Source organism: Rhinolophus sinicus, linkage group LG13 (assembly GCF_036562045.2).
Source record: "Rhinolophus sinicus isolate RSC01 linkage group LG13, ASM3656204v1, whole genome shotgun sequence".
NCBI classification, from domain to species: Eukaryota; Metazoa; Chordata; class Mammalia; order Chiroptera; family Rhinolophidae; genus Rhinolophus; species Rhinolophus sinicus.
Genome location: NC_133762.1, coordinates 17,323,926 through 17,349,100, shown reverse-complemented (window position 1 = coordinate 17,349,100; position 25,175 = coordinate 17,323,926). Strand labels below are relative to the sequence as shown.

The 25,175-nt window shown below is 52.2% G+C and overlaps 1 protein-coding gene across 12 annotated transcripts in view; it reads right to left on the bottom strand.

Moving 5' to 3' along the window:
• The window catches only part of DIDO1 (death inducer-obliterator 1), a 51,143-nt gene that overhangs the window by 19,160 nt on the left and 6,808 nt on the right, over window positions 1-25,175 (bottom strand). For 3 of the 12 annotated variants that reach the window (XM_019753390.2, XM_019753389.2, XM_019753388.2), the window contains exons 2-7: window positions 13,389-13,568; window positions 12,329-12,441; window positions 10,680-11,502; window positions 9,702-10,023; window positions 7,704-7,916; window positions 6,510-6,723 (exon numbers count right to left, since the gene is read on the bottom strand). In XM_019753390.2, the coding sequence (XP_019608949.2) occupies window positions 6,510-6,723; window positions 7,704-7,916; window positions 9,702-10,023; window positions 10,680-11,500 (1,570 nt within the window). In that variant the 5' untranslated portion in view covers window positions 11,501-11,502; window positions 12,329-12,441; window positions 13,389-13,568. Of the gene's footprint in view, window positions 1-6,509; window positions 6,724-7,703; window positions 7,917-9,701; window positions 10,024-10,679; window positions 11,503-12,328; window positions 12,442-13,388; window positions 13,569-13,781; window positions 14,414-23,413; window positions 23,653-23,907; window positions 24,047-25,175 lie in introns of those variants that run through there. The other 9 variants (XM_074317212.1, XM_074317211.1, XM_074317210.1 and 6 more) reach the window with 7 other exon arrangements.

The following is a 25,175-nucleotide window of genomic DNA, read 5'->3' as shown; positions in this document are numbered from 1 at the left end:
TGGCTACCGAGGTCTGCAGGACGGCTGGAGCTCAGGTCAGTAAATGAGATGGACGAACAGAAGGATTAACGGAAGGACCTCTTTGCAGGGAAGTGGGAGGGGGGAGGGAGGGTGGCTGCACTGGTCAAAAGCACTGTAACCCTGAGCAGAGAGTGGTAACACCGCGGGGCAGGGAGGCCAACCACTGGCAGCCATGGAGGCATGAACCGCTGAGGATTAAAACTGGGACCTCGAGCCAGTTCCGTCAGCCTTTTACAAACACGAACTTTAGGACAGCATTTTGGTAACGCACTTCAGTAACTCTCAAAGCTGGCCTAAGGTACCTCCAGAAACCTCACAAAGATGCCTGATTGTAAGCTACAGGACATCTGTGTGATGTGGCCTAAAACAGATCGTCGCTTGTGGCTGTCATTGTTTCAAGTGACACATTTGTTAATTGATCAACACTTCTACTGGTCTAACTGGTACCTTTTCTGAGAGATTATATTTAGGCTATTCCCAATACCTGTGAGTAAAATGACCCAGTATCCATGGTAACAGTAAACATGTGTTATCTATTGAAAACGCAGGGAGGGGATGGCTTTCTTAACTAGGACATTTTATAAAACGAGCTGCTGCCACCTTTTTAAAGCCAACCTCCACTTTCCCTTACCTGCTCCCTAGAGTGGAGAAACAGGTCTAATTAAGCAAACAAATTCTTAGTAAAATGCTGAGGTGGACTGACTTGGCAGGGAATGCTGGAAACATGCAGGAAGTGCTTCCCAGCAAGGGCCACACTGGTCCCTTTGACCCCACTGTAAGCTGCACGTGTCACGTGCTTAACGACAGTGACCTCGGTGCAGTGCTGGAATGTTCTGACAGTGAGAGAAACGCTACCATTTTTAAACACAGCTACATCAAGTCTGCAAACCCTTCATCCAAACACAGTTCTAACTGTATTAGCTTGTGGATAAATTTACAGAAGAGCAAGGACTAACTTTGTAACCAGCCAGAAAAAACCCATTCTAGAACAGCAGCGGCACACCCCATGCCAGGGTGGCTTCAGGGGACAGCCGACGAAGTGCTGCCGAACTCTGCTGGCAGCACTAAGCATACTACAGTGTGGGCAGAGACGGCCCTGCAGGGGTGTGTGCCAGGCCTGGGCTGTTGGCAGCAAGGCAGGCGGTAGGTAGCTTACACCCGTGGGGACTTGCTGTGGGGGGAAAAGCGTTGCCAGGTTCCGGGCCAGGTCTCGACCCAGGGAGCCAGGGGAAACCTGTCGCTCTAGGACAAGCTGCCCGTGGGACTGCTTCTGCCCACAGACCATGCTGGTAAAGGAGATGAATTGTTGGGGTGAAGCCAAGCAGAGAGCAAAGCCAGCTGGTGTCCACGGGGATCAGTGAGCAGCCACACACTCCAATTGGCTCATTTCCAACAAGCATAAAACTAAGGGCCTCGCCACACGGCAAGGTGGCTGTGGCATCGCTGGCCACTGGGTGGCACTGGCGGGCCTCAGTGGAGCTTGGGAGGACACAGGTCTCCAGCAGCTGTGCTGCGCTGTTCCCCTGGGAAGCTGAGCAGATGCCCAAAGGAAGCTACAGCGGGTGGGCAGTAGTGACGATCTGCCCAACACCCACGTCTAGCGGGGGCCTCACGGGACAGCTCGGCGCAGGCACAGGACCTGGGAGAAGCCTCTCAGAGCAGCTGGAAGTTGCTTTCTACCTCTTGTCCTACTCACATTATGCGTGTTTACCCCAGAAAGGAGCTTCAGGCATCTGAAGGAGCTTCAGACGCCTGCGCAGGCCTATTGAATAATTGGCTGTAAAAGCCAAGTGAGCTTCTGCTGTGACAATGAGTGAGTGAAAGCACATGGTGCAGGCAAGGGACAGCAGGCCTCGGCAGGGGTGTTCCCTGCCTGGAAGTGCCTGCTGCCACCATACGAACTCCATGCACTACCCACCCCACTGGGTCCCGAGTCCACTCAGCAGGAAGAGCGAGGCAGCTACCGCTGTGGGGACTGTCTCTGAAACCGGAACCGAACCCGAGGGCTTGGAGGCCAACACAGTGGAGAAGCGGTGCGTTTTGTTCACTGTGACATCAGTTCTGCGGGACACGTGTAGTTTCCCATTTCAACATGGTTTCCTGACGAGAGCTTTCCATGTGTGGAAAATCAAGGTAGTAAATAGCAAGAAACCATTTTGCTTTTGTGCTTTTGCTTATTTTGTATTCTTCTAGAAGTACTGATTTGCTTTTGCGTCAGAAAACACGAATTCCCAAGTAACACTCAAGCAAGCATATGCTGTATCCCAATTCCTCACCACCTGGGCGTCTATGTGGGCCCACAACCCGTCGTGGGCTGGGTCACGCAGCTTTTCTAGGTGGCTTGTTTCTGATGTGGTATTTGAGTGGCTAACACCCTAAACAGAGAGGTGCACAGAACTCTCCACAGGAAACTTGCAAGAAGCAAGTGGACATCAGATCAATTACGCTTCTTTATTTTCAGTCTCACGTAGTGTTTTGAAATCTAAACCCAAAGCTGATTCATGTTGGGTTAGTAACATGGAAAAGAACTTTTCCAATTATACTTCAACATGCTCCACTAGAATGAGGTGTGACTAAGGCTGTCACCCCACTGGACTGGCAGTGCCGGCCTCGCTGCGCAGCAGGCACCTGGGCAGTGAGCCGCGCTTCCCCACCGTCTCCCCCGTCTCCGAACCAGGCACCAGGCACTCATGTCTCTTTAATAAGGTTACGTTTTAAGCAACATAATTTGTTTGTGCCCAAATTGTTTACTACTTCAACCAACATGACGGGCTAGGGGCACGTCAGATGAGTCCGCCTGCCCTCCCTGTCAGCTCCTGGTCACAAAGGGTCCCATCAGTGGACCCCCAGGCTGGAGGCCGAGCAGCGTTCGGGATATGCAGTTACCTTAACGTTCTTCTTGCTGATGTCCTCCAGGCTGGCAGCAGTTGCCCCAACCTTCATTTAAATAAATGAAAGTGGCAAAACTTCTTATCCATCTTCTAAGTTTACTTCTTTAATTCTCAGAAGCCAAGAACGTAACTACGTGCCATGGTTTTGTGCAACACACAAAAATCAAGATTAAGCATTTTACAACTTTATACCGACAGGGCCGACTTGTGGACCATACTGGAGGCACGGAGCAGCATCTTCAAAGCGGACCTGCGGGCTCTGGGGGGTGCCACCAGGGCACTTCCCCTAGTGATCATCTTCCAACAGTATCAGAGTGGGGCCGTAGCTGCCCAGGCCACATCACGTTCACCAAAAGGCAGGTGGTGAGCAGGACCCACCCTGCGGGAACTGGCACCCATTTCCCCCCTCCCGGGGAGGCACACACTGCTGCCGAGGGTTTCATCTCAAGTGTTAGTTTATGTTCATGTGAAACCACCCCCAATCTAATTTTCTCAACAGATGGCTATTTTTTTTAAGCTTGTAAAAAGCAAAATAAAGAGAATACAAAAGAACGTCACTGAGAGCCGAGGAAAGAGCTGCGTGGACAGCGTTAAAACGACTGTCAAGCCAAGTCCCATATCTGGACAGTGCTTCTTCCCTCTCACTGGGGGGAAGAAACCAATTCATAGGTAGTCTGGTTTGTCGCCGACCACATTTTATTGCCAGACAATCTGGAAGGGACAGATGAAAGTGGCTCACGCAGCTGATTGAGACACCCCCTGGCCTGCCCGCTTTCAATTCCTACAAAATATGCTTGGGTTCCAGAATCCCGCCCCCCGGCATTTATTACAGGGTACTTGTTTCCGCTTATGACTGGTGAAATGTGCTTCTGGAGTCCACACCACTAGTGAGCCTCGTGCAAATCCGCGTCCTCCTCCATCCATCTCACCACAGTGCTTGCACAGTCTGTGTGGCACACACAGGACTTGTATCTGGCAAGAGGCTTAACCAACCACCTGGATTTGGGTGGACAAGTTCTGTTAGGGTTTTCCACTTTAAGTCTCTGAGCTAGATGACACTGTAGAAACCTCATTTTCCAGTCAGACTCTGTTCAGTGTTTTAAGTCACCTAACGAGCTATTTGAGTCCAAAATACTAGAACCTGTGCCTATGCCTATCAGAATTCCACTGTCAAGTTGTAATAAACCAGGGAAATTTTAGAAAAATATTTTCAGCTCTCTTCATACCTTGACAGTAATGGAAGGTAAACCAATAGAGAAAAAATAAGACTATAAAAATATAAACACTATTGATTTTGGGGAGAAATGAAATGGCAATTGTTTCTATAAGTTAAAGAAACTATACAGACACCCTCAAAAATTTAAAAATTACTCAGAAGACTGTGTTACTGGCATCACCCAGAGAACAAGGGCTTCCTGACACTTGCGTGGGAGGAAGAGGAAAGAGCCTCCACGCACAGCGAGGCCATGCCCGCTTAACAGGTCCCCTGTATGTTCACTGAAAAGTTGTCCCTGTCCCCACAATCCAACCCCCTGGTACCCACAAATCAGTGGCCTGGGGGCGGGGGAGCCTGGAGCACCTCCAGCAGTGCATGGCTCTCTGGGCTCAATGAGGATCCTCGTCTCCAGGTCAGTGCAGACAACGCCCCGTCGTAAGTCACCACCCCCACCCGGAAAAGCACACTCTGCAGCCAGCCAGGGAGGCAGGTGGGGTCCTCGTGGGGCGTAGCCTTCTGTGTGCACTGTGCTCTGCTACCATCCCGCTATTGCAACTGTGAAGTGACCGTCTGGGGACAGCGGTGGAGACACAGCTGCTACTCACCAAGGCCGAAGTTGTATTTGCTACTAACCTTTAACTGTCCTCCCAATCACTTTTGGGAAGATGACATTTCTGGGATAACAAGATCAAATGCAACTAGCTCAAAAACATGTCCCTTATGCATGCAATTAATTTTGGATATCCATCAAGTTTAATTCTGAGGCATCAAAGTGCCAGGGAGGGTAATCAGTCATTAATTTGTTTCAAGTTTCTGTCACCCGAAGCACTCGGAGCTTCAGTGAAGAGCTGGTATAGAAAGAGGAGGTGGAGAAGAAAACCGTCTGAGCAGAGACTGGCCTCCTCGGGAAGCGCAAGCACCCCCCCACGCACCCCCCTTTCCCTCGAGAACAGTGGGCAGTTAAGAGCCCAGGGAGAGCCACGCTGTCCCACCCTCCCACCGCTGCCCCTGCTCCGCTCTGCACCCCCCGCTCAGCTCACGGAGCCTCAGGACAGCTGTGTCCAGTTCTAGTCAACTGAGATGGTGAGACTGACGTGAAATCAACTGCCAGGGCTTTGGAGGCGGGGCCCTGGTTTTCCTTCCTCTGTCCCAGGCCCATAACCACTTAGGGCACTTCAGCAATCGCAAGTGACGTGGATTTTTAGGTCCATTCACGACCTCTGTGAAAGTGCTACTTTGTAGAGGTTATAATTTGATGAAGATCTGAGATATGATGTTAGCATGAAATTCTCAGCTCAAACTGAAGGTGTATCAGACTTATTTTAATATAACTGGTTATTTCTATAGTTAATAACTCATTCCTAAAATAAAGTAAGAAAATCTAGTATTGCTTTGCAATTTACTTGCAACTCCATTTCTTAGGTCGTGGACCCTTTACATTCTATCATGAGCACCTAGACACGGGTTTTCTAAGTGCACTAACCTGGCACCTGCCTACACGAGTGCCCTCCCCGGGTGATTGCTAAGAGGCTGACCAACAGGAGAACACAGCACACCTCTACAGTCGTGCAAAATTCAGGGCTATTTAACCTTTTGCTGCTGTAAAGAGAGGCACAAAATGGTCTAAAAGACAGCATAAAAACCAAATTAACAATAACCTTAATAGAGTAAGATGTGCCCAATAGTTCTATTTAAATTTCCAAATTTTAATTTTGGAGCGTTGGGCTGAAATGCAGGAAGAAACCAGAGTTACGTTGCATAACTGAAGCCAGGACTTCCAAGACCTATGGGCACCTTAAAGGCTGGGGCAGATTCACTTCAGGGAGCACATCACGTCACTTACCGTGGAACAGAGCTGCAGGGAAGGGCCTTCCAAACGTGAGCATGTGTCTATGTGGGTGTGTCGTGTGTGGACTGGACACGACAGAATTTCTGCCCTGTCAAACATACTCTGCTGAAAACCGTCTTTTACATCAGCTCAACGGTGATCTGCAGTAGATTCCCAGTGTACAAAAGAAGTGCTGACTGCATGTGCTAAAAGCAGACAATGTGGAAAACTGAGCGAGCTAACAGTGTTGTCACAAAATGGCAACTGATGCTGGGACACTGATACGTTTTGAGCACTGGGCAGTGTGTCTGCTCAGTCAGACCTCGCTGAACATAATACAGATACTTACCAGAGCCTGACAACCGAAGAGATTAGACACACAGCAACCGCAAGGGGGTTTGTACAGCTTTGTGGGGACCGGCTAGGGGCAGGGGAGCGGGGCTCACGGGCAGCGCTACAGCGGGCCACAGCTCCTGGCTGTGGCCAGGCCCGAGTGCAGGGCCGGGCAGAAAGCCCGGGAAGGGTCCAGACGCTACCCCTAGGTGATACATACATTTATACAACAGAGCCGGCCAGAGGGCAGCAGTGGGTTCTGGCTTCACTGCATTGTAATTGTGGTCGCTTGCCCAAGACGGCGTGCTGCTCTCACAAGTCGTTTCCTTAATAAGAACCTCGCTCCTAGCAGGGGCCGCCAGTGCCTTCTTCACGGTGTTTTCTTTCTTGTCTGGAGCTGGTCTCTTGTGCATGGAGGAGACTCTGACGCCTGCCTGAATAAGCAGGAAAACCCCAATCATTAAGGTGAGAGCTAACCTGGGCTCAGCTCACTTCTCAACGAAGGGAGGACACGCTCGGAGTCACTTCAGGCCCCCTCACTGCCCTGCACGTACACACCAGCTGACCCTCACAACCCACCGTAACAGCCGGGACTCCAGTGTCTGAGTGGAGAGAAGACCCGACATGAAATGACCTACAACACGGCTCAGCTCCGAGCGTGGTGGGGCCACAAGGTGAGAGCAGGTGGGAAGGACCTCGGGGTGAGCATGTGCTGGGCGAGGGGAGCTCCCTGGGCTCCCACCAGGCATGCTGCGCTACACGTCACCCTTACTGCACACAGAACTGCTTCTTCGGCAGTTCTGGTTCAAAATGACCAGCCTTAAAAATGAAGCCGTCTAAAGGATAAACAGCACTGTCAACGTCAAGAAAACTGCCCCAACAGCACTCAGGCCTCGCTTGTCACAGACGTTAACGGGGGCCGCAGTACAGCCACACCCCCCGGAACCAACTCCCCAGGAAGGGTCTTCAAGTGCAAGGCAAGGGCCTGAGTTCTGAAGCACCCGCAATCCTTCCCAAATCACACGGGGCACAAACACGGGGCCACGGGAGCGCTAGGTGGACCACAACCCCTCCCCACCTTGCTGGCTGCCTGCCACTCCTCTCCACGTGACGCCCCCGTCACTGCTGTTTCGTGGACAGAGAGAGGGCTCAGCTTCCCTGCAGCAGCTGCAGCCTGGGTTTGCTTTGCTGCGTTTGCATCCGTTACTCCCTCAGCTAGAGGGCGGTAGAAAGAAAACGCCAGGACTTGCTTCTCTGTTACTGACAACAGAGCCGGTGGAAAGATGGAGGACCAAGGGAAAGGGGCCGGCACGTGCCTCTCATCTCGGCCGCCCCGCACCTTACAACCAGCCAAGTCTGCGACGGGGACACTTTCCGCTTCGACTGCTCACATGGCTGCTCTTGCTCGGCTTACCTGAACGCTACACTTCGGAAGAATGAGTTTTTCTGGCTTCGACTTGGTCTTTTCTTTCGGTTTGGGTTTTGCTTCTTTCCCTGAACTCAGAATCTTCATGGTGGCGGCAGCGTGCTTGAGAATGCAGTCGTTGCTGCAGTAGACGGAGTCCGGCTGTGCCACGCTCGCGCACCCGGGGCCAATACACTTGGCAGCGCCCGGCGCCTCTGAGACCTGCAAAATGAAACGTGCTTCAGACAACACTCACCGGCGTAGCGTCACAGTCCTTTGCCAAATCAGTTTACAGCACTGAGGTTACTGTTTCTAATCAGGAGACACTAACAGTATTTCCAAGTGAATAAAAACTCACCTTTGTTCCTTCTCAGCACACAGACCTACCGCCCCCAGCGAAGGCCTGAACACTCTTCATGCCACTCGTGGCGGGCATAACTCCAAGAGGACCCTAGGACCCCGCCCCCAGGACACAGGTTGTGTCCTTTCGGACACGATGTGATGTCACACACACAATTAAGTTCCGATAGGGTAAATGGACAGGGGTATCTGCAGATGTAATGAAGGCCCCAAATGAGATGACTCTGAATTAATCCAAAGGCGAAAACCCTTAAAAGAGGGCTTGGCCTTCCAAAGACGTGAAGCCGCCACTACTGATGGTGAAGAAAGCAGCCCTGCTGTGAGGCCCCCACGGCTATGCTCTGGGGTGAGGGCAACACCCAATTTAACCCGAATCTGATGCACAGCAAATGGCCTTCAGTATCGACAGGCCACAAAAGCTGCACAGGACACAGCCACATACCGAACCGTGTCAGAGCTTTAGCAGGTGGCTATTCCCTAGACGGGCCTCTGATGAGACCCCAGCCCTCGCCGACCCTGGCATGCAGCCCTCTCCTCTGAGACCCTGAGGGGCTCAGCAGGGCCAGACCCAGGCTTCTGACCCTGCAAACCGAGCTAAGAAATGTGTGTGGTTTTGAGCTAAGTCTGGTAACTGGGCACACAGCTTAGGTACTGACGCACTACAAGTGTGGCAGGCCACTTGTTCATAGTCACCAAGGTGTTTCGCAGGCCAACACCAAGCACACGTGACGTGTCCTACCAACGAAATTATACTTGAGCAAAATCTTACTTCTCACGTTAAGTCTTTAAGAAAACTGTTTTTCCTCCCTAGAATCCAACATAATTTAAACTCACGTAGTCCAAACACATGGACAAGAAAGACAAGAAATTAGGACGATTTTCCCACTGACATTTCCGTTAATTTTCCTAATGACTGTGTGTTAACAGTTAATACACGTCTATGCGCCTCCGAACACCTCAGGACAGACAGTGAAATGGTCCAGCCCCAGAGCACGCTCACCTTGCAACTAACACAGCTCCAGGCTATTGGGCACACGCTGCTGACACCGCCACCCCAAAGCCTGCAAGATGCAGTGGGCGTGGGCAGGACCCGGCCGGGGCTGCCCCATTGGAGGCTGGCCGGTCGGGACTCAGGAAGGCCGAGCGGGGCACTTGTCAGAGCCCGACACAGCTCACTCAGCCAAAGCCGACAACTCGTGGAGAATGTGGCCCTCGAGGGGCCTGGAAACCAGCCAGGGAGGAGAACTGAGTCAGCTCAGGCACAGTGAGCGCCCAGGACCACCAGAGGGTCGCGCGCTGTATCAGCAGGTGTGAGGGCTGCCCCTGGCCGAGGTCGCCTTATCACCCCACGGAGCCATGCAACAGCTGCCACCCCACCCTCGGCATCTCCAGTGAGGCAGGTACAAGACCCCTCGTTCTCAAGATGCTGCCAGGTGAGACAGGGGCCCACTCACTTCAGTAACACAAAGGTAACTGGAAAACGATCCACCCACAGTAACAGTATAGGAAGCAGACAGGTGTCACGAGGAGCGGGAGGCCCGAGAGCCAAGTGCAGGACGGCCTTTCTCCCTGAGCCCCGCGGGCAGAAGGCAGCCCGAGGCCCCGTAGGGCCGCCCTCCATGGCTGACCCCCGGAGCTGGCACTTACAGGCTGGAATATCTTGAGCTTCTTCTTGCCACTTGGGTTTGCAGCCTTCTCGATCCTACCCTTGATGCCCTGGTCCTCGCTGCACTTCTGCTCCACAGTCCCTATACTCGTGCAGTCCGTGCCGTCGGCGTCTGCCGCTCGGAGTCTTGCTGCCTGCGGGCTTGTGCTTTCTGAGTTAGCTTCGTCCTGCACCTGCAGAATGGTGCAGTTGGGGCAGATGTAATCCTCCCCGTTCCTTTCCAGGAGCCGCCCTCGAGCCTCAGAAATGCCTACACAATCGCCATGAAACCACTCTTCACACCGGTCACAGCAAATCATAAACCTGAAATTAGAAAATAACCAGGGATGGAAAACGAAGAGGTAAACACTCGATTTAGACACATTGTTAATGTCCAGTTGGTTTCAACAAGATGCTGCTATGAAAAAAATACAAAGGGACAGAAAGTGGAGAGAACAGAGGCACACCCTAGGCCTCCTCTCGATGTTAACATTTGACCAGATGACTTTATTTTTCGTGAGTGGAGCTTTCGGAGTGAACTGCTGGCTCCACAGCACCTGGCGACAGCAGTGCCTGTCTGCACGAAGGGACAACGGTGCCTTTATTACCCTAACAGCACCGCAGGCTCGGAGCTGCTCCCCACATCCATACTGGGGGCCAACCAGCCTGTGTCCCTCTGGGACAGCCTAAAACAGTGCGACCCGAGAGGGACCTCCGGGGCGACAGGAATGAGTAATCTGTGCCCCTCGCACTGGCTGCTGGCCGCACGTGCTCACATGACCAAGGCAGTGAAGAGCCCCATGCGGCCAGCAGCCCCCACAGGCATGTGTGGCTCCAGCAGCCCCCTTCTTTTCAGCGACCTGCTCATGGTTTTCAGCTTCCCCACTCCCTCCCGTGCCCAGCTTTGTGACTGATCGAAGAGGATGGCAAGCTGGCCGACCACGAGCGAGGCGGCAGCTGCGGCTCCTCCCGAGACCCACCTGTTGTTATGCGGCTGGCGACATATGCAATACAGAGCGTTGGGGTCGTAAACCTCACACTCAGGCTTGTGTCTGACTGAGCCTCCGGGCTCTTCATCTGGGGCTCCCTCGGCCGCTGGCCCTTCCGACTTCTTCTCCCCGTCATCTTTCGCTGCCTGGGCAGCCGTGGGCTCCTGCTGGCTGGGTGGGGAACTCTCCACAGTGTTGCCCGCCTCTGCGCCCACAGCTTCTGCAGGGTCCTCCTCCCGCCGCTTCTTCCTCAGGCGGTTTTGGGCACCTTTCTGGGGCCGGTCAGCTGGCTCCTGTTCTCGCTTTCTTCGTAGCCGATTCTGAAGCTCCTTCAGAGTCAAGCCATCACTGTCACTATCGGAAGTGTCGTCCTCGTCGTTACCCCCTGTGGCCTTGGCAGACGAGGCCTCTCGTTCCTTACCCCCCGCGGAGCTGGCCCTGGGCCCACTTTTCATCTCAGAAGCACTCTCCACGCTCCCCTCAGAAGCAGTCTCGGCATCTGTTGCTGGGCACGAGGCCGGCTCGCTGGGGTCCTCCAGGGAGGCGGGCGCCATCCTCCGGCCGCGGCGCCGGACTCGCGTGAGGAACTCCTCCACGCGCTCAGTCCGCTTGGGCTGCCTCCCGCTGCGCCGTAAGGATGGGCTCTGCTGCTGCGGCGGGGCCCGCTCCACGCAGTCCAGCTCCGCGTCCCCCGCGCCCTCGCGCTTGGCAATGGTGGTTCTTCGGAAGCCCCATGTCTTCCTGAACTCTTTACTGGTGGGTTTGATGACCTTGGGCGCGTCATCACTGCTGGGGTCACCTTTGTCATCCATACCTAATGGTGAGATGCAACCAAACCACAACCAACGTTAGTGAGGCCACATGTCCTGGCGAAGGAGCCCGAGGGCGCAGACCGCCATGCCTACACAGCGGGAGCTCCCACGGGGGCACCACCCCTCGTGCGCGGAGGAGGCATGGACACGGTAGATGGAACAGTGTTCCACCTACAGAAAGGGGGTGTCTATTAAAGCAAGTGATCGTGACCAGGGTTTCCTCAAGGGTGGTCCATGACATAATTCAAGGCGATTCTTGAAGAAAATGTTCCTAGTTAGGTATGTAACGTTCAGAAGAAAAGCAGCTCCCAACCTGGAATTCCGCCAGCGAGGTGCTCAGCACACCACTTAACACGGGCAGCGGGGAATGCCAAACGCACCACAGCACCGTCCGCGGCAGCGGAGCGGAGGCAGCCGCTGGCTCGCTGGCACTCTCGCATGGACAGGACGCCATGCCAGGCCCGGGCCTAGGAGCCCGAGCTGCCATGTGACAACTCTGACCACTCGGCCTGACGCCACGTGCAGAGGGGTGTTGGGACCTGCACGTGGCCCTGCTGCAGCCCGAGTGCGCAGTGACCCTGTGGACACCTCGTGGAGAAGGCTCGCCTGGCTGAATCCTGCCCACTCACTGAGCTACGACTCAGGAGATACGAAAGGGCACTGTGGGGTCTGCCGAGCTCTGGAGCAGCAGTTACGCAGCAACAGGTAATCGCGACACTGAGGAACTCCTGACCCAGGCAAGAGCTTGAATGTGCATTTCTTCTCCCGTCTTTCTTCCTAATAGATCAGTAAAGGGCCACATTTGTGAAAACTTTACTCAGTTTATACCTTGAGAATTCTTTTTCAAGCCGTCCAGCTTCAATCACACTGAAATGCTAGTGACGACTCAGCTCGTATGCCGTGCTCCATCCTCAGAGAAGGACTGGGACAGAATGAAAAACCTTCAAAACAGCAAATATACAAAACTGAAAATCACATGCAACCCAGTTCTTTCTTTGCTTCCCACTAAGTATTGTCACCTCCCGTTTCCTGGCCAGCTCTATATGCTTCACCATGTAACTTGGCCCGCACGGTCTCAGGCCACTCAAACTTTCCAGAGTGGCTGTGGCGTGAGCACATGTGCCACTGAGGACCACACCACTTCTCTGGTCACCTGAAGTGACGGGAACTAAGTTGGGGTGCAAATGGTGATTCCAACTCAGAGTGCTCTGGCTGGTGGCACGGAACCACTCTCCGCGAGGCAATGCTGACCCCTACTGGCTGGGAACTTGAAATGTGAAGGACAACATGACCCCTCGATGGCAGCTGAGCTGTTACTAAACCAGTCATCACAGCTGTTTACCATCCAAAGTGTTTCTACTCATGCAAACCAACTTGCAGCAAATCTGACAGTCATCTCGAGCGAGGGGAAGTCCGTATTTCACACAACATTTGGCATGTGCACTAAAGATGCGGCCTGAGGGGCCTGAGCCAGCCTGTGCCAGAAAGTACAGGAGGTGCAGCCCCTCCAGTTCAGAGGGTCGGGTCTGGACCCCATAAAGCTCACTCAGGGCTGGGAAAGGAGCCTGATCCCCACCGCAGGATGGTTTTCTGCCAGAAGAACTCTCCTCTGCAAAGCACAGTTCACCACAGAGAGAATATACAATGTCAAGGTCTACGTACTAACAAAACCACCAACGTAAAACGACATGCTCTGAATCAAATTCTTAACACATTACCCGACATTCATCTAAGAACCTTATGGGTGAAGTTGAGACTATTTCAAACAAACGTGACCGTTACCTTGTATCACCGCCTTCACATACAATGAACGCCCCTTTAGAAACAGGTTAAGAAACTTCAAATCTATTAAGTTAAAATTTTGCTGTTAACACTACTGATACGTTACCTGCCCCCACACCGAAAGCTTGGACACTTTACGGATGGACGTCCTAAGTACAACAGAAAACCTGGCTGGCGTAATCACCTGGTCCAGGTAAACAGCCGGGCTCCAAAACACTGCTGCGACCAGTCACTGCTCCCAGTAACAACTCGGATTATCTTGAAACTGCTCCCACGGAGTGAGCTCCTAAAAGAAAGGAAGACAACAGTTTATAGATCTTGAGTAACTATAACTGAAACCACATTAAAACAACAAACTTCAATGCAAGTAATCTGTACTTTACGTGACCTACAAAGACACTTGGGGAGAAAACCTGAAAAACACGCAACACAGTTCCCTTCCCTAGAAGACTTTTAAAGAAGAGAAAATACTGACGACATGCGGACTAGGGCTGCGCACCGGACTGGCCACTGGAGGCAGAGCAAGCCGGCGGGAAGAGAGCAGAGGTCCTGGAGGGACAGAGGGCTTCAAAACCAGCGTCAGATGTCAGCTGCCTTCCAGTTGTAACCCTATTTTGGAGATGGACCCAGCTCGATAAAACCCAACACACAGACAAACGTGAAAAGGCTGAACAACAAAATTAATTACGAACATAATTATGTAAAAATTCTTAATACTGTAGCTATGCCATCAGTTAAAAAGCTAAGGAAGATTTTAGATGACTGTTTACGATTACTCAACACCGACGTGGTCCAGTCCACCTACGTGTATTTAAAAACCACGTCTCCTGCATCGTTTGCAACAGCCATGCCTAGCTCAAGCCTCACTAACTACGGCTGTTCCGGGATGGGCCCGAAATACTGATCTCTTAACATTTTTCAGATTCTAGCCCCAAGTAACCCCGAGCCAAGTGGACCTGCACCTCACCTCTCCTCTTCCAAGTCTCACTCCAACTGCTTTCTGTGTAACTGTGGTCTCCTTAGTGACCTCAGAACAAAGACAAACATTCTGTCACACCCCCTTTTAAAGAGACAGTGACCGTTTCACCCTGATTAGCTAAATTTATCACCACCACCACCAAACCTCTTAAATGTGGTAAACCCATCTCAAAATGAGGCTTCAACAGTTCACAAACTTTACTTTTCAGAAGAAACTGGATAAAAACAAAAAAACTGGAAACAAACCTTACTTTTTTATTTCACAACACTGAGCAAAGAAATTAAGATATTCTCAGAAATGAAAGCAATATTTATGTTATTCTGAAAAATAAGCATGTGTTTGGATTTGATTTACGGTCTAATTAATCGGAAAAGAAAATCTAGTTATTTCTGTTGAGTGGAACGAAATAAAGTACATATTCAGAATAGACCAGATCATTTTAGATAATTTGGTTCATTTATCTGGACTTTTATATTTGGCAAAATTGATTTCTTTTCATAATTTCAACACAGAAATTCTAATACAAAACTGTAGCTCATGAAACAAAAGCATGTGTATAAAAACAAGAGAAACAAAACCTCTGCAGTCCAGCGGCAAGCTCTAACACCACGTGTGTAAGCCCACACACTACTACATGTTTCCTGAGGAGTATGGTCAGGAGACCGCACTCGCGTTGTATTAATAATTATGTTTATGAAGAAAAAGAGAAAGGTGGGTGTCCCTGAAACTGAGAAAGTGAAAAAACCGGAGGTGAACACTGAATGTACTGGAATATTTAAAATTACATTTCTAAGTGCAAATTTCTTTTTCTCAACTGAAAACTGCTGCATTTCCCACTAACCAGACATAGGAATAATGCTATGAAATCTTAGGTTTAAAAATCTGTTAACAGGCTCTGTTACCAGAGTCTATGGGGTGACCTGCAGTACAACCAAAGGGCTGAACAGGATCTGGGCCACCTTCAAAGTTGCTGAACAGCAACTCTCCAACCTTTTGGTCTCAGGGGCCTCTTGACACCCTTAAACAATGAGGACCCCAAGAGCTTTCATTTATGTGGAACATGCTGGTATTTCCAAAATTAAAACTGAGAAAGGTTTCCGGGTAACTTTACTGTGGACGTCCTGTGACATCACATCAAACCCCTGACACTGCGACAAGGCAACACTGTGCACCCCCCCACCCCCACCCCGGCTGCCTGGCGTCCACCCTGCACACCTGGTCCCCGCGGCCTCACCGGAAACCCCTCTTGGCTGACTCGTGCTGAGTCCAGACCCTGCACGTTCCATCAGACAACACAGAAGACAGTGCCCATGTCCACCCACGGCTTTAATTACTGGCAAGCCATCAAGCTCACAATGGCAGCTACAAACTTTTCAAAACTCGAAGGCCCATGTGAAAGCGCAGACCTTACTGTGACAACAGACACTGCAGGCTGCTTTCCTTGACACATCCTTCATCTGCAAGCAAGTGCCTGCCAAACACCAAGGGAAAACTGCAGCCGCTCAGTTGTCCTTTCAGGTCAGTTGTGCTTTCAACTGCAAATGATGTTACTCATCTCACAACTGAACCCCAGGGGCTCTTCCTGGGGACAGCCACCCTGCTTCTCGGTGCAGAGGAAGTGCTGAAGTGTCCTTAACACTTCATCACAGGGAGTGTTAAAAAGATGCACTTGGGGGCTGAAAGCCAGTGAAAGTCAGTCTTTAGCGCTGCATCAAGGACGCCCTTAAGTGGAGCCGCACATTCTGGCCACTGGTGCAGAGGCGGGGAGCACGCCATCCGCTTGGTTTTGCTGCTGCACCACCAGTGCACATGGCAACTCCGCAAAGAGGCTGACAACGCCCACTGTCAGGCTCAGGCGGAGCGAGTTCTGACCTCTTAGCCCCAGGAAGGGTTTGGGGGACCACCAGGGGCCCAGGGAAAGCCGAGAACGTCTGTAACAAGCCATTTCTATCAGTGGACAAACACCGCATACACACCAAGTGCTAGGGGAACAAACATTTCCTACCACAAAACCATTCCAAAACAACCGTTCAACCTGCCCTCAGTGTCTCCAACTCTTCAAAATGTTAACCTGCCAGGGTGAATTTCTTTAAAACAAAACCCAAAACACCCTGCCCAAAGTACTGTGTGTTCCTTAAAAACCACCGTAAAGGTCAGTGCTGCAATATGAGCAGCAGGGGCCACCCGAAGGCGCCACTTCCACAAAGCATCTCAAGGACACTTACCTGCAACCTGCGCATTTCAAGTGGCCCCGTCTCTCTGAGACACTCTAAAATACATCGAGTGTCTTACAACCACATGAAGGCTCCTGATTTCACAGCATGACAACCAAGAAACGGCACCTGTGGGCAAAACCTTGTGTTTCTCCAACCTCATACGCCCTTGGGACAATATTCAAAACTAACGATTTCGACTTGGAAACAATTGGGACCTGCCAGTCAGAAGTTACAGTCTGATGCTGTAACACACCTCATGATTTTGGACTCTTGTAACTTGAGATTTTTAACTGATACGCCAGGCCGAAGTCTACAGTGATTTATATTTGGCACGAAGGGTCTCTTGTCTGACCACTGATCCTTTGCTGTGTATGAGGAGGGAGTGAGAAGAGGAGAAAGCTCTCGCTCCCCTCCCCGACCCCATGGGTCTGCAGCAGCAAACACATCGCTTGACCACTGAACACAGACAGAAGAGAGGTTTGGGCCCGTGAAGTAAACTAAGAAATGCAGTTTCCTCGTTGGAGTATCTCCCAGAACCTGAATCAACTGTATAAATTGCATTTATGCCCCCTTCAGATGGCTCCTTCAAAGTTCTGCAGCGGAGCAAATAACACTGTTATTATTAAAACTATTCTGATGACACAAAGATGGCCCACAACCCAGCCTGTTTCTCCAGAGGCGCAGAGAGAAATCTAGAAACAACACTTGCCAACAGCATCTTGGGCATTTTTGCTTTACAGATACATGGAGGCGAAAAGCAAACTTTGTCCCTCAGAACCGTCTGAGGGACTGACTGGCTGTCACCTTAGCCAGGCTCTGATGGGGCCGGGCGTCCAACTCCCTGGCCGTGTGCAGTGGGTACTCTGGTTTCTCTGTCTATCCACTTTCGGCTGTGACCTCAGCAGGCAACTCGCAGAATGAGTCAGGAACAATGAGTCAGGCACCGGAGCAGCCACGTGCGCTTGTCCGAGTTAAGAACAGGGAAAAGAACCGAGGCTTCACGGCTGTGCATTCAATGGTGTGGACAGTCTCCCAAGCTGCTGCCACCCTAGACAGGGCAGCTGCGGTCTGTGTGTAATTGTCCCTCCAAATTCATGTGGAAACCTAGAGCCTAAGGCCATGGGACTAGGAGGCAGGGCTGTTGGGAGGTGCTCAGGTCACAGGGGGTGGACCCCCACAAATGGGATCAGTGCCCTTATAAAAGGGACCCCAGAGAGCTCGGCATCCGTGGTGGCCTAGAAGAGGCCTCCCGAGGCCCCGCCTGTCCAGGCCCACAGCCTGATCTCGGGCCTGCAGGGCCCTGAGAAACAGACGTCTGCTGTGCGTAAGCCCCAGTCTGCAGCACTGTCACAGCAGCACTGTCACAGCAGCCCAAGCGGACGGGCCAGCCTCCTCTTATTGCTCAGTCAACAAGAAAACACGGCTCCAAACACTAAAAAGGACCATCCGAATCCGAATCCTACAGCCCAGGGGACTACTCCTAAGACAAGGCCACCACCTGGGTCCCAGTGACCCTTTGACGGGTACAGTTGCTTAAGAAATCTGTCATGTGGGACAGTTTGGCTCCTGTGAGGACAGTACTGGGACACGTTTCCTGACCGGAGCCCCGTCTCCTCCTCAGGCAGGCGGCTCATAGTGCCCTCAGGGAACCCAGGCACTGAGCGTCACCTCCCAGGACAGTGGGCCCTAAAGTGTGGGGCACTTCGGGGGCTGCTTCCCGAGTCTTCAGGTCCTGAAACTGTTCCCCCAGGACCCCCCCCCCCACACACACACAATGGCCACCCTATTGCTTTCACACCCACACTGCTCTGTTTGGGCCAAGTGCATGTGTACTGGCTACTCCCTCATGGCACGTCCAGGGATGCCTGCTGTTGTCTCCTGGGGTCACAACCCGAGACCTGCATTATTCCACAGCCCCCAATACAGGCCGCTTGCTCCCATTTTCATTGTGGCAAGATTGGTTTCAGAGCCAGTGAGAGGGCTGTGTAATATTAAAAGACACCCTGTAGGAGCAGTGTCATTTGACACAAAATCACGGTTCCGCTCCCATTCAGGCACCTCCCCTCCAGGGCTGAAGGTTTGGAAGCTAAAAGCGGTCTGGGCCCCTCCCACCAGCGACACTCAGGCAGTCTTCTCTGAGGGAGACGGTGGCTCACCCTCACCTGTGACCACAAACCAGCCTTTCCCCAAAAAGCAGCACATGGTCGAACCAATTAAAAACGGGCAAGGACAGGGTCTGTCTTCCAAAGTGACCCATTTCCTGGTGCTAACGTTCAGAGTCCACTGTTTTTAAAACTCGAACTTCTGAACATTAAGAGCATTTCTAACTATTGTCTAGAGCAGAGGTTCTCAGACCCTTTCAAGGTGCCCTGCCCCCCTCCCCCATCAAGATACTTGCACAACACTAAGACATTATGTGCCCTTTTCACTGGTCACTCTCTCAGGAGTATATAGTAGTTATTCAGAAACAGATGGGAGAACCCAGCTGTTGTCAGTTAAGCCAGACATTAAAGAGATTTGCAGAAAACGTAAAATACTGCCACCTTTCTCATGAAATCATCTTTGTCTTGGAAAAGTTTGCAAAATGTTCTTCGTGTTAATATGCAAGGGTTTATTATTATAAACACATAAAGGTCTCCTGGTAAATGCCCAATAGGGTAAGAACCAACAGACATAACCTTAGCGAATGTACGCAAGCTCCCTGGAGTCCCGGGTCATTGCAGGTGTGCAGGGTCTTGGCTTCTGACACCGTGCGAAGGGCTGAAACAGCACTAACTTTACACTCAAGGCAACTTGAAAGGGCTGTTGCTTAAAGGACCACAAGCAACGCCAGTGACCTTCGGGCCAGGAAGACAACAGGACCGCGACAGCTCTGCTTCAGTACTAGTCTTCAGAAGCCACCTCTGCCTTTCCTCCCAGTTCCAGGTGACCACTGAGAAGGCGCTCCTTCCATCTACGAGCCTGCAGCACTCACACTGGCTGCCATCCCAGTTCTGAGGGAACGTGGCTGGAGAAAACCAAAGCCCTCTCACACATGGAGCTGCACCTTAGAAAGGTCTCAGGGCCTCAAGCACAGGCCAAGGGGCAGAAACAAGGCAAGTCAAGAATTAACTGCATTTCGGTTGGAATCTTCCTTTCCTCCCCCGAGATTAGCAGAGGCCACCGTAGTTTAGTTTTGGGGGGTTGTGGGAACAGCCCACGCCTAAATAAAGGAGTTAAAAAATAACTACCAGGCTTTTCTGTATCACGTGTCACAGACCCATGCAGAGCTGAATCCACAGATGACGTCACACTCACGGCATTGCTGCACAAGCGTGGAGAAGTGCAGAGGAAGGCTATCTTCCAACAAGGGGGAAACTGCCCACTTTTCAATCTAACAAACCCAGAGGCCAAGGCTGGCGTCTACCCGGCCTAGCCCCGTGTCTCCATGGGGCGCAGGGGGCATCTCAGGGGGGACCACTCAGCCTCCTTGGTCCTGACAGCAGCAGCAAGCAGCCCCCCCCCACATGCCCCCATGACAAGTCCTCTGATAAGCAGATTGGGGCTGGGGGCCCTCAATCAATGGCTGTTACGTCCCATGTCCCTGGCTTCAACCCGATGCCAACCTAACAGCTGGGCGTGCTGGTCAAGTGCCTCTCTCTCCAGGCCGTACATTCCTGCCTCGGAAATGGAGACAACTGTGACCTCCGTTTCCTAAAAGGACATCTGAAATGACAACATGTCCCATGCCAGTCAGTGTTCGCAGGCGGCAAGCGTGCAATAAATGGTAGATGTCATCTATCAAAACAGCAGCGTCCGTGTCGGTGAGCTTTTGGGAATACAGGCCCTCGCAGGAGAGTCTATTTGACAAGTATTTACCAAGAGCCCCTCACATGCTGGGCAAAGCAGGCCACACCCCTGTTCCCAGGGGCCAGGTGAGCGCGCTTCATTTTGACCTGGCAAATCACTGGAAAGTGCAGGCTCCCAGCCATGTTTATTTACAAAGAGACACAAACTGACGTCCACCATCAGAAGACAGGTTTGAAAAAAAATCAAGAAACATCCTATATAACAGGATTAAGATTTGCAAAAAAGAGAATGAACTCTCCGCCTGCAAAAGGTCCCCCCGCCCCCCCACACACAGCCGAACAGAGCAGGTCAGAGTCAGCCCTCAGCGACCACACTCCCTAAACACACCCACCACATGCAGACATCTATGCTCATCAACACACGAACAACTGTGTGCGTGGGCTTCTGGACGGTGCCATCTCTGGTGTTTCTGCTTTCTTTTTTTTTTTATATTATTTTAACGTTTTCCAATATGTATGTATCTTTGTAACCCAAGACATAGGAAAGCTATAATGGCTCCCATTTAAGGTCTAATAAAAGAGTATTAAATACCACCTAAGTGTCTGTATGAAGAATAAAACCACAGCGTCTAAGTTTGATGCCCAGAGAGAAATACCTGCTCCACAAACTACACATAAGGCCAAGATGAAGTATGTTTTACAGTCTGGGCTACAAGAATTCTTATTAAAATATGTATAAAATATGTACAATTAACCTATTCAACTTACCCTCAAAACTACTACTCAAAAAATAAACTGAGGCCTAAGAGAGACTATTCTCCAGGTCAGTGTGGGCAGAGACCATGTGAGCTGGACTCAGGCCGTGTCCCACCTCCTTTCCTGATTAGTGCATTTCCACTGTCAATCACGGAGCCTTAATTAGCACACATCATTTGATACTGACCATAAAAAGGGTAATATCTGATATCCACTGTAAGTGACCCCACCATTTAAATAAGAAAAGCAAACGGGAGGCTGTTTTAGGAAAGCTTTCTGAATGACTGCCTGAGTGTACCAGGCACACGACAACTCAGGCCTCCACGGGACACAGCACCACACTGCAGGGACGCAAGGAGACCAGTGAGCTGCCTGTGAACATATTCAATCTCTGCTCTGCAAGAGCCACATGGAAGTCACGGGGTATCCTGGGAGCAATGTTAACAGAAAGTATAACACAATCAGGACTCGGAACATTCTGCACAGAGACTACAAAGAAGCAGGCCCTGGGCTGCTCTGAACCGAATCCTACCTAGTGAATGGGGCGCCCTGTGGCCACAGGAGGACTTACAGTGTCAACTGCAGGACCTGCAGACTCCACCCAAGTGCCCACCCTGAGCCCCGCTCCCCACATAGAGACAACCCCATGGGCCCGAGGCCCACCTGAAGCATGAGCGGCCGGTCTCCAAGCACCAATGACACGTCCTCAACAAGCCATTGTGAGGCTCACACCTGCACACACGCTGTGAGTGCCACCGTTTGCCAGGAAAGAAATTGGAAACCATGGGTACTAGCAGACAGTAAGGAGCACAGGGAGGCAGCCAATTACAACTTCTTATTTGTGTCTTTCTTATGAGAACAGAACTCAACTCACTCTACTTAAAACAGCCTGAGTTTACTCAAAAGCTGGTAAGGAACGGCTCTTGGAAAATCAGAAGTAAATGAAAGCTACACATTATTCCCAAACATGTGGTTAAAATAAGTCTGCAAGAACACAGCAAGTAGGAAGGAAACAATGCTGAGAAAATGCATCAGACAGAAAGTTTGTCAGCAGGGCCGGGGCTGTGTCCTTCTGAAATGTCCATGCTGTGTTTAAAACAGGAAAACAGTGGACTAATCATAGACACACATATATATATATGTAAACGCCAACCCAGAGAGCCGCTACGGGCGCTAGGACGCGGGTACCGGTGGACAACACTGGACGCTAATGAAGGAACTGGGATGAAGTCACGAGTGCTACTTGTCTCCAGGACTGCGACGGCCACCTTTCTGGTTGCTCTTCAGCCCTGGTGCTGGGCACGCAGGAAGCAACGAATATTCATCAAATAAATCAAGGAATCATTCTAAAGGTCACAGATCTTATTTCCTTAAAATGCACAGTTAGAAGCACCTTTCCAGAAGCGTATTTCACTCAGGGCCATGTGGCTCTGGGAAAACCATGGAACATTTGTCGGGAGTGGGCCCATAGCCACTTTAGAACCCAGCTCTGTGATCCTGTACTTGAGTTTCATGGAGATTAGAATGGGTACAAAAAGCACCCCACTCGTAAATGAGATAGTACTCGTGCACACTGCTCACAACAGGGTCCACCTTGGTGGAGTGCCCACTGTGCGCAGTTACTGGTGCCACTCAGGGGCTCAGCTTCCCCCAGTACCAATCTACAGGCACAACAGTTACCTGGATATACCGCAAACACCTTAAAATTAAAATCCACCCTTTCCTCCTACAAAACACTCCTGACTATACATTAGGCTCAAATCTTATTCCATCAGTGTGCAAATGACAGAGATATCATTATCACAGTCCAGGCAAGAATTAAAGTATCTTCAAACAGCTGCAACTTAACTCACCACCCTGTTACCTAAAGCCCCATTTCTAAGCTCATTTAACGGGGTGCTAGATTCAAAGCAGAAACCCTTCCCTTGAACTCCAATGTCTCAAGGTACAGAAACAGAGGGAGGAGAAAGCAAACGGAGATCTGAGGGTCCAAGGCGTGAGCCAGAACAGGGATGGCCACAGGCACACCTCCGGTGGAAGGGAAAAGTTTGGACAGTAAAACGTGACACAAACACGGCTAGTGTTAACATCAAATTGACAAGTCAGGCAATAAAAACACCTAAACACCAGCACTTTGCGACTAGGCACAGACGCAGAAAGAAAGCGAAAGCGGTTTTCTGAACGCCCGTCCGCTTCCTAAGGCACCAACTACCGCACAACTGTCCTGTTATCCTTCACACGAGCAGTCGGCCACCAACGAGAAGCGTCGTTAAATGACAGCGAACAGAACCCACACTTAGAAGAAGATCTAGAACCAAACCTCACGATCCTTCAAACCGTCTAGGGGAACGAACTGGGTTTTGTTTTGTTTTAAAAAGGAATTCAATCCTACCCGTTACAGTCACTTGAAACAGTCGTCATTTCGACGTATAAACCAACTAGACCGAAACTTGTAGGACAAGCATTTTCGCTGCCGCGGGCTGCTCGGCCTCCCGCTCCTGCCGCTTTGGAGCCAAGGGCAGCATCCTGCTTAGTCCTTTGAGTCCGTCCCAACTGTGACCAGACCACAGAGTAAACACCCTCGGGGCCGAGCCCCAGGCCGGCGCCCACGCGCGGAGCGGCCGCGGAGCCTGCCGGCCGCGCAGCCCCTGCACGCCCGCCTCCCCCGGAGCCCCCGCCCGCGGCGCCGCCGGCCCGGCGCGGCCCTCCTCCCTCCCCATCCCCGGGCCGCCATCTTCTCTTTCCGGCGCGAGCGCGGCCTGGCGCAGACGCCGCGGCTCTGGGCGGGCCGGACTCGGGAGCCGCCGCCGTCCCTGCCGCCCGCCCGCCGCCGAACGAGCCCCCGCGGCGGCCAGCCCCTCTGCCCCGCGACCAGACGCCACTCACCTCGGGTCCCAGGCCTCTAGGGTCTCGCGGCCATTTCCTCCGAGCGCCGCGGAGCGAGCGGGCGGGCGGGGTCGGCGCCGGCCACTGAGACGCGGGGGCTAGAGGGCCCGCCCGCGCGCCCACAGCTGGGAGGACGCCGACCATCGAGATGCCTCGGCTAGAGAGGCCGCCCACGCCCCGAGCGGCGCCCCCGTGTGGCAAGCGGAAGGAGGCCGCGTCCAGGCCCGCCCTGTGCGCATGCACCCCTGCGCGCCGCTCAAGGCCCACAGCGAGGGCGGAAGTGGCGGGGATCCCGGGCTGCGAGCCCTGGTGGACCGGCCGCCCCGAGGACGCGCACCATGGCCCGGTCCGTCGGTTGGCGGCCCCGAGGATAAAGGAGCAAGGCGCGACGCCCTGTCCCACCGTGCTGCGCTGTCACTTTCTCCTGGGCTGGATGCAGCGCGCAGCCCACCAGGCCAAGGAGCACAGCGAGCCAGCTCCGGCGCCCCACAAGCACACAACGGGGACACACGTGCCCAGGGGCTGGAGGGAAAGGTGAGACAGTAACTGTCCAGGAGCAGAGGGCGCTGGCAGAGGCGTATCTCTCCGTGTATTTTTTTTTAGGGAGGGCGCAGCTCAGTGGCCCATGGGGGATGGAACCAGCAACCTTGGTGTCCTTAGCACCAGCTCCAACCAACTGAGCTAACCGGCCGCCCGCTCCACCTGCATTTTCTGTACTTAGTGCTGACTAGTGGACAACCCAGCACTTGCCTGGCCCCAAATACTCCGCCGACCTCAGACAGGTGCTGCCTTGGGGCACCGTGGACACTGGACATTTGCCCTGAAGGCAGTAACTCCTGGGCCTCTGCCCTCCCCTCCTTACTTGCCTCCGTGGTCCTTAGAAGCAGGCCCGCCCTGGCAGAAGGCGGAAGGGGGCCCTGTGTGCAGTAAAGTTGGGCCTCTGACCCTAGAGATCGCCCAGATGCTTCCATGCGCTGAGAACCGGGGGCCTGGGGCAGGGATGCTTTTTAATCAACATCTCTCAAGACAAGGCCTGCCAGTTTCTGAGAAGAGTGTCAGTTTTCTTTAAAAGAATACAACATTGCTGGCGTGGTTCCCTTAGGACCACCTCATTGAAACTTGCAGGGATGGGCTCTCCTCTTCCATCTTGATAACCTTTTGCTCCCAGGCAGGCGTAGTGGGGAAGTTTAGGGACCAGACAGATGGAGTTGAAACTGGCTTGAACAAGCAGTGTGACCTCAGGCGAGTTGTAAAGTGGGGCTGGTCTG